General features: G+C 45.6%; 1 protein-coding gene and 1 non-coding gene across 7 annotated transcripts; both read left to right on the forward strand.

The window, feature by feature from the left end:
* The first annotated feature begins 9 nt into the window (after positions 1-9).
* On the forward strand, positions 10-13387 carry RANGRF (RAN guanine nucleotide release factor). Of its 6 annotated transcripts, XM_087893834.1 has the most exons (7): positions 152-172; positions 3459-3515; positions 3628-3719; positions 5544-5660; positions 8227-8374; positions 10320-10414; positions 12158-13387. In XM_087893834.1, exons 3-7 carry the CDS (start codon positions 3637-3639, stop codon positions 12285-12287), a joined length of 573 nt encoding a protein of 190 aa, XP_087749960.1. In that variant the 5' UTR covers positions 152-172; positions 3459-3515; positions 3628-3636; the 3' UTR covers positions 12288-13387. The 6 variants fall into 6 exon arrangements, with proteins under 6 accessions (XP_060540369.2, XP_060540371.2, XP_087749960.1 ...); XM_060684386.2 differs by lacking the exon at positions 3459-3515 and having other exon boundaries at positions 10-172; XM_060684388.2 differs by lacking the exon at positions 3459-3515 and having other exon boundaries at positions 38-172; positions 12154-13387.
* TRNAA-UGC (transfer RNA alanine (anticodon UGC)) lies at positions 7370-7441 on the forward strand. Its single transcript has one exon. It is a non-coding gene; the product is annotated as a tRNA-Ala (tRNA).
* Positions 13388-14591: the final 1204 nt, after the last annotated feature.

Genomic DNA, 14591 nt, shown 5'->3' on the forward strand with positions numbered 1-14591 from the left:
TCCCCCGTTATCGTCACAATGGAACGCGAGGCGCGGAGGAGTGCCGAAGCGCAATCTCCCGGCTTCTGATTGGCCGCTTTGCTCGCTAAACCTTCCGGGGGGGACATTCATTGGAGGACGACGTTTTTAAAGGGGAAGTCGCCTCTGGCGTCCAATCGAGCGAGGCTGAAAGGTGAGTCTTTCGAAAAGGTGGCAGGAGCGTCCCGAGGGTTTTTTTTTTTTTTTTTTTCCCCTACAGCACTCAATTGGCCGGTTCAAAAACACCTTTAACTTCCCTCCGTTGACATTATAGGTTCTTCCCATGTTTCCGGGCTTCCCTGGGAGGGAATCCCCTGCCTTTGTGACGCAGTTACAAGGGAACTCCCTTTTCCCAAGGTTCTTTTTTTCAATTTATTTTTGTGACTTGCAGGGATTTCCATGCTTATTTTCAATTATTTGGGGGGGCCAATTATTTTGCCTCCTTTCTTTGCAGCAGAAATGACATAATGCACCCCCCAAAAGCTTGGGTGTTAGTGCCAAGCACTCTTCCCAGGGAGATCCCCGTTTCTTGCTTCTTTTCTGAATCATCACCGTCGTTTAACGACCCCCTAAATCCCTTGCGGGGCGGAGTCTGGGCAACTGAACGGAGCTAGCAGAGCAGGGGTGGGTTCTAAATTTTTTTTACTATCGATTCTGTGGGCGTGGCTTATCTTGCGGGCGTGGCTTGATGGTCATGTGATAATTATTTAGGATTTAGCAGAGGTACTGGTCTACCAGGCTTTTAAACCGCTTGCAGACCTGTACCCATCTACCCATTTATTTTTTTGCAGGCACTGGTCTACTCATGTATTTTTGCAGGCACTGGTCTACTCATGTATTTTTGCAGGCACTAGTCTACCCATTTATTTTTGCAGGCACTGGTCTACTCATGTATTTTTGCAGGCACTGGTCTACCCATGTATTTTTGCAGGCACTGGTCTACCCATTTATTTTTTGCAAGCACTGATCTACTCATGTATTTTTGCAGGCACTAGTCTACCCATTTATTTTTGCAGGCACTTGTCTACTCATGTATTTTTGCAGGGACTGGTCTACTCATGTATTTTTGCAGGCACTAGTCTACCCATTTATTCTTTGCAGGCACTGGTCTACTCATGTATTTTTGCAGGCACTGGTCTACCCATTTATTTTTTGCAGTCACTGATCTACTCATGTATTTTTGCAGGCACTAGTCTACCCATTTATTTTTGCAGGCACTTGTCTACTCATGTATTTTTGCAGGCACTGGTCTACTCATGTATTTTTGCAGGCACTGGTCTACCCATTTATTTTTTGCAAGCACTGATCTACTCATGTATATTTGCAGGCACTAGTCTACCCATTTATTTTTGCAGGCACTGGTCTACTCATGTATTTTTGCAGGCACTGATCTACTCATGTATTTTTGCAGGCACTGGTCTATCCATTTATTTTTTGCAGGCACTGATCTACTCATGTATTTGTGCAGACACTGTTCTATTCATGTATTTTTGCAGGCACTGATTTACTCATGTATTTTTGCAGGCACTAGTCTACCCATGTATTTTTGCAGGCACTGATCTACTCATGTATTTTTGCAGGCACTGGTCTACTCATTTATTTTTTGCAGGCACTGATCTACTCATGTATTTTTGCAGGCACTGGTCTACCCATTTATTTTTGCAGGCACTGATCTACTCATGTATTTTTGCAGGCACTGGTCTACCCATTCGTTTTCTTTTAACACTGATCAGCTGTAGGGCGGCCGTTTGAAGCTCTGTGGCAAGAGTTTAAACAGTTTTTTCCCCTGGGACTCAGGAGGCAGCAATAGATTGGGGGTGGGGCCAAATAAAAGGTAAGAATAACGCAGGGGATGGGGAGGGCACGGGGTGGGGGGGCCGGGGGGGCCAGAACAGGTTCGGTGATGTCATATCGTCACCATTACCGGCTCGGAAGAAGCGGGCCGAACCAGGAGGAACCCACCACTGTAGCAGAGTGTTTAAATGGTCGGATGCCTTTCTTGTTCACCAGTGCGGAGTTTTGTTCAGCAGATATATTCTCATTTTGTCCAGAGAGAGAGAAATATCTGCCTCTACCTAGGATTGAACTCACAGCCTCCTGATGGGGAGGTGATTGCTTCTTTTCTGAATCCCCTGAAGAGAAAAGATGCAAAAGAAATCAGCAATTGGGTCCTTCCGAGATTTGGGGTGCAAAACTCTAGACTAGTGGAGAGGGAGACAAATTATAGCAATAGCATTTAGACTTATATACCGCTTCACAGTGCTTTACAGCCCTCTCTAAGCGGTTTACAGAGTCAGCCTATTGCCGCCAACAATCTGGGTCCTCATTTTACCCACCTCGGAAGGATGGAAGGCTGAGTCAACCTTGAACCTGGTGAGATTTGAACTGCCAAATTGCAGGCAGCCGGCAGGCAGCAGAAGTAGTCTGCAGTACTGCACTCTAACCAATGCGCCACCATGGCTCAAATTATCCTCTTCGCTGCCATCTAGTTGAAGTAGCCCTTGACTTCACGTCCCCCAATCGAGCCCAACATTTCTGTCGTTAAACGAGACATTTCTCAACTCTCGCTTGACCACGGTGAGATTAGGGAAGAGTTTGCCTCATTTTACAGCGTTCCTTGCCACCGTGGCAAAATCCATTGCTCCCCTCCATCCTTGAGGGGAGTCTGTTCTCTTAACTTGAATGGGGAAGAAGGATAATTTGATTTCCACAAACCTCTAATACGAAATTTAGTTTTTTATTCATTTTATTCATTAATGTACAGTATGGAGGTAGCAAAAGAATTGGTGGCCTGTGGACTCCAGAAAAGTTTCTTCACTTTGATCCATCTCACTGTCAAAAAATGATTGCACCTTTAAAAAAAAGTATTGCTTTGTTATTGATATAACCAATTTCTTGTTAGTTGCGAAGTTGTGTCCAACCCATCGCGACCCCATGGACAACGTTCCTCCAGGCCTTCCTGTCCTCTACCATCCTCTGTAGTCCATTTAAGCTCACGCTGACTGCTTTAGTGACGCCATCTGACCACCTCGTTCTCTGCCGTCCCATTCTTCCTTTGCTTCCAATCGTTCCCAGCATTAAGCTCTTCTCCAGGGAGTCCTTCCTTCTCATTAGGTGGCCAAAGTATTTGAGTTCCATCTTTAGGATCTGGCCTTCTAAAGAGCAGTCAGGGTTGATCTCCTCTAGGATTGACCAATTTGATCGCCTTGCAGTCCAAGGGACTCGCAGGAGTCTTCTCCAGCACCATCGTTCAAAGGCCTCAATTCTTTGGCGCTCGGCCTTTCTTATGGTCCAACGTTCACAGCCATACATTGCAACTGGGAAAACCATCACCTTGACTATATGCACTAACCGATTAATACAGGAGTGCAAATGTACATATTTGTTATAATAATTGGGTTGCCACAGATTGCTTATGTATTTTATTTTATGCATTTAAGTGTAGGTTCCCGAAAAGACTCTACCCCGTTTTTCCACCTTGCTGCTAAGAAAGGAAGGTATGCAAAAACATTGCTGTTTGCAGCTCAACCTGGCTTGGGAGCCTCCATTTTGTGTGTGTGACTTTGACTGTAGATCTCCAACGCATCTGTCCTTTGGTTTGTCTTGCAGGCAAGGGCCATGACGGACGAGGAGCCCCATGAAAGCTACCTTTTTGGGGGTGCCTTTTCGGCTCGCCTTCCTCCTGGAAGTCTGGATATCAGGTGAGTTGGATTCGTTCCCTGACCAGCATCTCCCCAGATGTGGTCATTTCGGCTTTCCCACCAGCTTCTTGGCTTCCCAATGCAATTTATGGGTCAAACAAAAGACTATTAGAAGTTCTGGTTTGGAAATAACCTGTCCAGTTCTTTGCATTGATTGATTGCAAGTATTCAGTATGTCTAATGCAGGGGTGAAATGCTCCCGGTTCGGACCGGATCTCCCGATCCGGTAGCGATGGAGGCGGGTGGTTCGGAGAACCGGTAGCAAAAATCCCTCCCCCCCCATTCCCTAGCTGAGCCGTGCAATCATCAGAGGCTTTTTTTTTTAATTTTTAAAAGCATTTTTTCTACAACCTCTTTGGCCGAAAAAATGCTTTTAAAAATAAAAGAAAAAGCCTCTGATGATCGCACGGCTCAGCTGGGATCACTGGAGGCTTTTAGAAGCATTTTTTCTACAACCTCTTCCACTGAAGAGGTTATAGAAAAAATGTTTTTAAAAGGCAAAAAAGCCTCTGCCGATCAGGCAAGCCAGCTGGGATCGTCAGAGGCTTTTAAAAGCATTTTTTTTACAACCGCTTCAGCTGAAGAGGTTGTAGAAAAAAATGGTTTTAAAAGTAAAAAAAAAAAAAAAAAAAGTTGGCCACACCCACTCAGTCATATTACCCCCACCCCCACCAAGCCACGCCCACAGAACCGGTAGTAAAAATTTTTAGAACCCACCCCTGATGCATGGGGTGGGTGGAGCTTGGGGGGGGGTCACACGTGCATGTGCGGGGGGTGGAGGGAGGGTGGGGGAGTTGCACCAGAGATGGGTTTCAGCAGGTTCTGACCAGTTCTGGAAAACCGGTAGCAGAAATTTTGAGTAGTTCGGAGAACCGGTAAATGCCACTTCTAGACTGGCCCCGCCCCCATCTATTCTCTGCCTCCCGAGTTCCAGCTGATCAGGAGGGAATGGGATTTTGCAGTAACCTTCCCCTGGAGTGGGGTGGGAATGGAGATCTTACAGTATCCTTCCCCTGCCACGCCCAAGCCACGCCCGCCGAGCCAAGCCAAGCCACGCCCACCAAACCACACCCACAGAACCAGTAGTAAAGAAATTTGAAACCCACCAGTGGGTCGCATACACATGCGGGGGGTGGCACGCGCATTGCATTTTGGCACGCGATGACAAAAAGGTTAGCCATCACGGGTATAGGGTTTCCTGCCTAAGCAGGGAGTTGGACTAGAAGACCTCCAAGGTCCCTTCCAACTCTCTTCTTCTATTCCAGTGATGGCTAACCTTTTTGCCGTTGCGTGCCAAAAGTGGGGGTGGCGCCGGGGGGGTCGCGCGCATGCGTGCCCACACCCAAAATTCAATGCGCCCTTCTCTCGCATGCAACCCCCTCCCGCACTCCCCCGCTTTTGGCACGTGATAGGCCCGGTAGGCCCTTTTTTCACCCTCCCCAGGCTCCAGAGGCTTTTTTGGAGCCTGGGGAGGGCAAAAACAACCTTCCCACCCCCCCAGAGGCCCTCTGGAGGCCAGAAACAGTTTCCGGTGGACCCGGAAGGCCTGAAAATCAGGTGGCCGGCGCGCACAGGCGTGCTAGAGCTGAGCTAGTGCAATGCTCGCGTGCCCACAGATATGGTTCCACGTGCCACCTGTGGCACGTATGCCATAGGTTCGCCGTCACGGTTCTATTCTATTCTAACCATGACCTGGATGACTGAGTATCTCCATATAGAGAGGATGGCCTGCTTGTTGTGTCTTTAGAAAGTCCATGTCCTCACAAAAACGTAGTCACCGGCTGACCCTAACTTCTTCTCCCCTTCTCTGTCTTTCCCTCGCAGCGAAATGCGTCAGGTTCCTGACAACCAGGAAGCCTTCGTTCACCCCAGCACAGATCAGAGTGTCATCGTGGAGCTGCTGGAATACCAAGCAGGGGTGCCGGATGAAAACGCTGCCAGGTATGCTGTGCAAAATTGGACATTTCATTGCAGGGTAGATTGGTGCTGGAGTTTCAAGCCTGCAGGGAAAAAAAACGAGTTCCGGGACAAAATTACACAATTGGGGAAGCCAGATTTACTTAAGATCCGGGTTACTAACTTAACCCCTGCATTGATTCATTTAACAACGGCGGCAGGAAAGCTCGTAGAATGGGGTGAACTCAATTAACAGCGGTCTCGCTTAGCAACAGAAGATTTGGGCTCAGCCGTGGTCGTAAGTCGAGGACCAGTTGTATGTCATGTTATTTTTTTTTAAAAAATAAAATTTTAGTTGAGTATAAATATTAAAAAAGACATAACATAACATAACATATACACAACAAACATTTATACAACATATAAACAAAAAGATTATGTTTCCTTCTTAAGCATTCTTTCCAAGTGACATTCTACTTATAATATATTTCTTCACCTCTCCTTAATCTAATAACATTTTTTTTTAAAATCGGTATTATTTCCCCCTATATTTTTTGTTTATTTCTCATTTTTAACCAATTATACCAATTATTCCATATTTTGTAATAATCTGAACCAAAGAAATACAAGAAAGAGAAGAATCAGCTGTACGTCATGTTAATTAGAGGCCATGAATTCAGAAATTAATGGACTTCCCTGCAAATTATTCTAGAAAGCAAATCTGTTTCCAAGGCTGGCTTATTTCCAAGATAAGCAATGAGCCTTGGTAGTACAGTGGTCTAAAGCACCCTGTTATGAAGACCAGCTGCCTGCAATTACTGCAGGTTCGAATCTCGCCAAGGCTCAAGGTTGACTCAGCCTTCCATCCTTTCTAAGGTAGGTAAATTGAGGACCCAGTTGTGTGGGGGCAATAAGCTGACTTTGTATAAATATACAAAAGGATGAAGGCTATTGCTTAGCGCATTGTAAGCCGCCCTGAGTCTCCGGAGAAGGGCGGCATATAAATCAAATTTAATTTTTTTTTTTAAAATTGTATTGTATTGTATTTATTGTACTGTACTGTACTGTATTAGTATTAGTATTATTATTTTTAAATTTTGATTTATATGCCGCCCTTCTCCGGAGACTAGTATTTATTAGTATTAGTATTAGTATAGTAATAATTATAATAGTTATAAAAGGCCATGGTTCTCCCAGTTGCAATGTATGGCTGGGGAAAGTTGGACCATAAGGAAGGCTGAGGGCCAAAGAATGGAGGCCTTTGAACTCTGGTGCTGGAGAAGACTCCTGCGAGTCCCTTGGACTGCAAGGCGATCAAACCGGTCAGTCCTAGAAGAAATCAACCCTGACTGCTCTTTAGAAGGCCAGATCCTGAAGATGAAACTCAAATACTTTGGCCACCTAATGAGAAGGAAGGACTCCCTGGAGAAGAGCCTAATGCTGGGAAGGATTGAGGGCAAAAGAAGAAGGGGATGGCAGAGAACGAGGTGGCTGGATGGAGTCACTGAAGCAGTCGGAGTTAAATGGACTCCAGAGGATGGTAGAGGACAGGAAGGCCTGGAAGAACATTGTCCATGGGGTCGTGATGGGTCAGACACCACTTCGCAACTAAGAAGAATCTAACTTACTTATATAGTAAAAGCCTAAAATGTTGGGTTTACTGGTGAAACCTGAAAATACAAGCAAGAGGATGTAATATTCAGAGACTACCATTATACTACAGGAGACCAGCTGCTGGAAGGTTTGGCATGGAAGGGGATGTAGCTCAGTGGTAGAGCGCATGCTTTGCATGTATGAGGTCCTGGGTTCGATCCCCAGCATCTCCACTTTTTACAACTCCCTCGTGCAGGGAGTGGGGGGAAGAAATAACAAAATATGACAGCTAAGTGGCAGCACTTAGCTGGGTCTGGCTGATCTTTGGGAAGCCGTAGTCTTCGGGTTGGGCATGAATAGAATAAAATAAAAACAAAAATACTATCCTACCCAGGTATTCCTTGATTTACGACCACAAGTGAGCCCAACGTTTCTGTTGTTAGGTGAGCTTTGTCCCATTTTACAACCTTTTTTGCTTCAGTTTGTTATTTATTTATTTATTTTATTTATTATTTTATTTTATTAGATTTATATCCCGCCCTTCTCCCTGAAGGGACTCAGGGTGGTGAACAGCCGAAAATTAAAATAACATGCAATATAAAAGTTAAGATAATTAAAAATAAATTAAATAAACGGCCTCCCAATTTAAAACCCCTAGCTATACAATTAAAAAACCCATAAAACCTATTCAGGCCAGGCCGGCTTGCTGAAATAAAAACGTCTTCAGGGCCTTACGGAAAGTGCGGAGATCCGGAATCAGCCGTATTCCGGGACGTAGCTTGTTCCAGAGGGCGGGTGCTCCCACAGAGAAGGCTCTCTTGTTAAGTGAATCACTACAATTGATAAGTGAACAACTGTGGCAAGGAAGGTCGTACGCACTTAACAAAGGTTAACTTAATTTAACATTTGTTAAGTGAGTTTATCTCCATGTTATGACAGGAGATTCATTGGTGGAAGGATGAATGAGAGATGTCCACCCATCATCATCTTCTTTTTTTTAACCATCCCGTCCCGCCAGGTACCATTTTGAAGACATTGCGGACAGCGCGGCCAATTCGGAGATTTTGAGCCAAGGACAGTTTGCGCCCGCTCTTCTGGCATTTGAAGGCTGCAGCAGCGCCTGGCAACTCACTGGCCGCCAGGAGGTCGCTAAATTCAACGAGGAGGTGGGTGGCGAGGTTACCTATTTCTGAAGTGTGCCCTGCCAGTTGGTTGGCCTTGGTCCGAACATTTTTCTGCAACGAGGGTGGTTCTGCAGGTTGAACCACCTGGGGAGGAAAAAGGGGCATATAATACACACACACACATAAACGCACAGTCCTCAATTTAGGATCATTGGTTTAGTGACTGTTTTAAGTTAACGACAGCACTGAAAACGACCGTTTTTCTTTTCTTTTTTTCTTTTTTTAAAAATAATTTTTACTGAGTATTTTACATTTTAAAGCCAAACACACAATAGCAAAAGAAATCAAGAAACAAAAACAAAAAACAAAAACACACGTACACCAGACGTTAAAATACAATACTAACAGCAGATATATACAATTTTACAACTTCCTGCATTGACTTTTGTCTTTACTCTTAGCTTTTCTCTTTATTTTCTCTTTATTTTTAAATATTCATAATTAACTTTTGTTAGCAGGCTCATTATTTACATTTATATCCAGTATGTTAATATCTAATTTCACTTTATATTCTTATTTCTTAATTTGATTTCTGTTTTTCAACCATGTATAAAACCTATTCCACCCTTTATAATAATCCGAGTCTTCTCTTTCTTCGATCTCCATCGTTAATTTATCCATTTTGGCGCATTCGAAGATTTTCTTTATTATTGTTTCTTCCGGTGGTGTATTGGTCGACTTCCACATTTGCGCTAGAGTAATTCTGGCTGCCATTAGAATATGCAATATAATATAATAAGAGACTTTTTCCCATTTTTCTATCAATTATTCCCAGGAGGAACATCTCTGGTTTAAAATCCTATCTTTTGGAGTGTAATCTCTTCCAACCACCCTTTAATTTTATACCAAAATTTCCTCACCTTAGGGCACATCCACCACATGTGGTAGTATGTCCCTAGTTTGTGACCACATCTCCAACATTGAGGTGAAAACGACCGTTTTTCATACTTACGACCAGTTATGGCATCCCTGTGGTCAAATGTCTATGGAGATGCTCAGTCCTTCAGGTCATGGTTGTCCCAAAGATCCTTTTTTTTTTTCAAAGAGGCAACTGGACTTTTGGGGTTTTTTTCTTTGAAGACATTTCTCTTCTCATTCAAGAAGCTTCTTCAGCTCTGACTGGACGGTGGGGAATGGAAGGATTGATACTCCTTGCAGACAGCTGGTTATTTGCGTTCTTTTAGACAGTCGTTGAGGCCACTTGGAGGTTTGTCTGTGTCCTCAGGGTCATCCGAGTAGCGCAAATGGGTGTGGAGCCTTCTTGAAAACTGCTGAAAGGACAGTGTTGTTGACTGTTGACAGAGGGTTGTTCCATTTTGACGTTGATCATCGGTTGAAAGAGGGGTCAAAGAGGCCATTGGTGTCAAAATGGAACAGCCCTCTCCCAACAGAGGGGGGAGCGATACGACATCATCTATCTACAATCTACAACACAGTCCTTTCAATGGTTCCAAGATGGCTTCTGTGGGAAACGGGTCCAAATGGCTCTTTGCGTGTCGAGTGCTGATGCCGGTGCTCGCCACCTCCAGAAGAGGCAAGTACAGGGCCGCTTCGCTCCTGCTCTGGAATATGGAGTGAGTCTCCATCTGCTGCCGTCGCCTTTACCTTCTCAGGCGAGGAGTGACTGGGAGGGCGAAGTGCAAGGCTAGCTGGCTAGCAGGGAGCCACAGCAAGGGGCCCAAAGAGCCGCATGCGGCTCCAGAGCCGCAGGTTGCCGACACCCAGATTAGACAGAAGGGGCCTTGCTTGGTTTATATAAGAGAATCGAACAATGTGGTGAGGTCCCGTTTCAGTGAATATGCCCTTTTTTAAAGAAGAGGTGCTAGCCCTCATGATGTCGAAAGCCGGCTTTCACCCTCCATCGGTATAAAATGGGAGGCTTCACTTAGGCCTGATTGATTTCTTGTTCCTGTTTTCTGGTCCGCAGGCCAAAAACGATGTGTGTGTGCATTTAGTGCTACTCCGCCTCCCCCAGTACAGAACGGATCTGCTTGTCACCTTCAATGACCCCACCTGGATTAAGTGAGTGTGCCTTAATTCTCTCTTCTGCCTGTTGCAAGGTTATAACCACTAACTGTTCTGGGGAAAGGAGAGAAAAGGACGGGATAAATTGGAGGATTGAGAATTAAGAATGTGTGTGTGTGTGTGTGTCCTTGTGGTGCTTGCCTCCCACTCAAAAAGTTGAAAGTTCAATCCTAGGTAGCGGCAGATATTTTTTCAGGGCACGACGAGAAAAAAAATATCTGCTGGGAATCTCGCATGGCATCAGGAAGGGCATCCGGCCAGTAAACGCTCAGCTCCATCCACTCACCCCAACTCTACCCTGAATTAAAGTATTACCCAGCCGTTAAAAAAAAGGAGTGAAAATTAAGAATATTCTTGAGGCGGAGAAATTCTGACTTCTGCTTTTTGAGAGCCATCCCCGTTAAATGCATCCTCGGCTCAATTTGAGGAGAGTTGAGGGTGTTGAAAAGTTGCGCAATCTTAAGATAAACCTTTTGAATTGCCACTCTCTTCTCCCTCCAAATTGTTCTCTGGGGAAAGGAGAGAAAGGGACGGGATAAATTGGAGGATTGAGAATTAAGAATGTGTGTGTGTGTGTGTGTCCTTGTGGTGCTTGCCTCCCACTCAAAAAGTTGAAAGTTCAATCCTAGGTAGCGGCAGATATTTTTTCAGGGCACGAGGAGAAAAAAAATATCTGCTGGGAACCTCCCATGGCATCAGGAAGGGCATCCGGCCAGTAAGCGCTCAGCTCCATCCAGTCACCCCAACTCTACCCTGAATTAAAGGATTTCACAGCCGTTAAAAAAAAGGAGTGAAAATTAAGAATAATCTTGAGGCGGAGAAATTCTGACTTCTGGCTTTTGAGAGCCATCCCCGTTAAATGCAGCCTCGGCTCAATTTGAGGAGAGTTGAGGGTGTTGAAAAGATGCGCAATTGGTTTCTTAAAACAAACCTTTTGAAATGCCACTCTCCTCTCCCTCCAAATTGCCCTCAACTTACAACCATTCGTTTAACGATGGCTTGAAGTTACAGCGGCACGGAAAAAAGTGATTTAGGACCGTTTTTCACTTAGAACTGTTGTAGCATCCCTATGGCAACGTTATCAAAATTCGGGTGCATGGCAACTGGTTCATATTTACGACGGTTGCATTGTCCCCGGATGGGTCACATGATCCCCCTTTTACCAACTTCTGACAAGCAACAGGGATGGGGAAGCCAGATTCACTTAACCACCGGGCCACTGACTTTAATGATGGCAGTGATTTGCTTAATGACGGTGGCAAGAAAGGTCATAAAACAGGGCAAAATTCACCCACAGGACAAAAATTTGGGGTTCAATTGTGGTCATTAGTCCAGGATTTAAGTCCAGGGGTGAGATTCAGCCAGTTCGGGAGAACCGGATGCTAATTTTACATCTGATTTGCCAAACCGGTAATTGCAAGGACTGGCTGGCCCCTCCCACCCCGCCCTGCCCCTCCCAGGAGTCTCCATGCGGCCTGTTTTGGATGCCAGGTAAGTGCAGCACCCGCGTGGAGGCTCTGGGAGGGCAAAAAACGGGCCTCCCTGAAGTTCCGGAAGTCTGAAAACAGGGCTGTTTTCGCCCTGAGGCTCGAGAAAAGCCTACGGAGCCTGGGGAGGGCAAAAAACAGGCCCATTTCTGGCCTCCGGAGCCCAGGGGAAGTTTTGGAACACAATTTTGCGATTCTGCCCTGTGATGACCCAATTCTTTTTTTTTTTCCTCTTTCTCTTTCTTTGAGGCAGTCCTCTAAGTACCAGCGCTGTGCAAAATACAGAGGTCCCCTCGGCACACTCTCGACCGCCCTGGACGGTGGAACATTTCCACGCTTTTGTGTGTAGCTTGCGGCTCCTGGATCCTGGTCTGTTCGGTTAAAACAGTTCTCTCATCTACATTTGCCAGAAATCCAGCTTTGCTCCGGCGTGACTGTGATGCCGGAGCCGTTTGGTTTGGAGGCCTTCAAATGAGCACAGCGGCTGTGGTACATGGATCTTTATCCTTCATCCCCAGATGGAAGAAAGAAGAGATGAGTACTGAATCTAAAGAATGTTCTCTTGGCAAAAAGCAACCTTGGCAACCTACTTAGCTTTAGGGTTGCATTAGACTAGTGTTTTTCAAATTTGGTGACTTTAAGTTGTGTGGACCAGTGTTTTTCAAAGTTGACAACTTTTAAGACGTGTGGACTTCAACTCCCAGAATTGAAGTCCACATGTCTTAAAAGTCACCAACTTTGAAAAAATACCGCATTAGACTGTAGGAAGTGTAATTTTACTCACCTCTCCAGCTATTTCCTGATGTCCTCCTACGTGTGATACGTGCGAACTGGGATTACCTACCATTCGCTAGTTTGCGATTTACAACTCACAATTTTTTTTTCACCTCTCAGTAATGGAAGGAGCACAAACCCCAGAAATAATTGCACCTCCAATGAACCGCCAAAGAGATATTTTTTATTTGGAGTAGCCGTTTAAGTTCTAGACACGCACCGGTGACTTCCTCGCCATCGAACGATTAAGAAAAGAAACGTAAAAAACAGAAGGAAATTTGCCACAAGCAAAACTTCTTCCTTCCTTCCTATTTTTCCTTCCTTCAAATTCCGTCGCTCCCAAAAAGCTTTACGCATTTTGTCGTGAAATTTGGGGTCGTTTCCAAGTTGAGTTTCCTCAACCGTGTTCTTGTGCATCAAGCGACACGGAGGCCAACGTGGAGCTGGTTTTTTTAAAAAAAGATCAACCTGTGAAAATATAGTGGGGTGTTTTTTTTTTCCAAAGGTGTAAAATGGTTAAAAATCTCATACGTCATGCTTTGCGTGCATGTATCATCTCTTAGCACCACCAGTGCTACGTCCAATGGAAACAGAATTTACTGTGTGGATTGGAGTCCTCAATTACAGTGAATGCCTTTCTCCCTTTTACGTGGATCCTTTGTGCTTCAGGTCTGCTGCTTGATTAAAATAAACGCAAGCTTCAACAAAAGTTTTGCCTACCTATCTGACATTAAAATCCTCGTGTCTGTTTGCAACGTTTGGTGCGAAATTTTGGGTGTATTCAGGGGTGGGATTCAGCCAGTTCGGGCAAACCAGATGCTAATTTTACATCTGGTTTGCTGAACCGGTAGTTGCAAGGACTGACTGGCCCTGCCCCTCCCAGGAGTCCCCATGCAGCCAGTTTTGGATGCCAGGTAAGTGCGGAGACTCTGGGAGGGCAAAAAACGGGACTCCCAGAAGTTCCGGAAAAGGGCCCGTTTCCAGGCTCCGGAGCCCAGGGGAGGCCATTTTTGCCCTCCCGGAGGCTCGAAAAAAGCCTATGGAGCGTGGGGAGGGCGAAAACACCCCCCCCCAATATCGTGGTGCAGGAGGCCGAATAGGTCATGGCCACCCCCACCCAGCAACCGGGCAGAGAACCGGTTGTTACAATTTTTGAATCCCACCCCTGGGTGCATCATAAGGCAAATTTTTTTGAATTGGTGTACCTCAAACAGGGCCAATTTACAGAATGTGTCCAAAATCTTGCCCCGTCCCTTATCATTTTCTAGGATGGCCAAATGATGTCCTCTTTGTTAGCAGGACATCATTTTGCAAGGAAATCACAGCCGGATGTTAGATTGAGAGAGGCAAAACCTCTCCGGAAGGAGAGAGTTGGTAGAGATGATTCATGTGACTCTGGAGAGGCGCTCCTCGTGACCAGACCATGGAAACTGCCATTTTTTGTGGAGCGACTGGGAGTTGCAGCGCAGAATTTAACAAATGCTAAACTGAATTGAGCCCCGTTTCTTAAATCGGTTTCTTCCTTTGCATATTGGAAGAGATTTAAGATCCTTCAGACCAGTAAGGTTTTACTGTATTTGTCGGCGAGTTTCTCCTCCTTTAAAGCAGTGGTCCCCAACCTTTTTATCGCCGCGGCGCGCTGAGCGCGCGCAGGGGTGGGGGCACGGCCCAGGAGCTTTTGCGCACGGCCCATTGCGCACGGCCCAGGAGCTTTTGCGCACGGCCCAGGAGCCTTTGCGCTGCAGCGTTCATGTCCCCCGGCCGCTGCGCGGCCCGGTGCCAGGTACTCCACGGCCCGGCACCGGTCCGCGGACCGGGGGTTGGGGACCACTGCTTTAAAGGATGACGACATCAATTTGAATTTTTTTTTTTTTTTTAAATTAACATTTTGAAAATATATAGGTAGCAAAACC

Source organism: Pantherophis guttatus, chromosome 4 (genome assembly GCF_059756535.1).
Source record: "Pantherophis guttatus breed Tessera chromosome 4, ASM5975653v1, whole genome shotgun sequence".
Lineage (NCBI taxonomy): Eukaryota > Metazoa > Chordata > Lepidosauria > Squamata > Colubridae > Pantherophis > Pantherophis guttatus.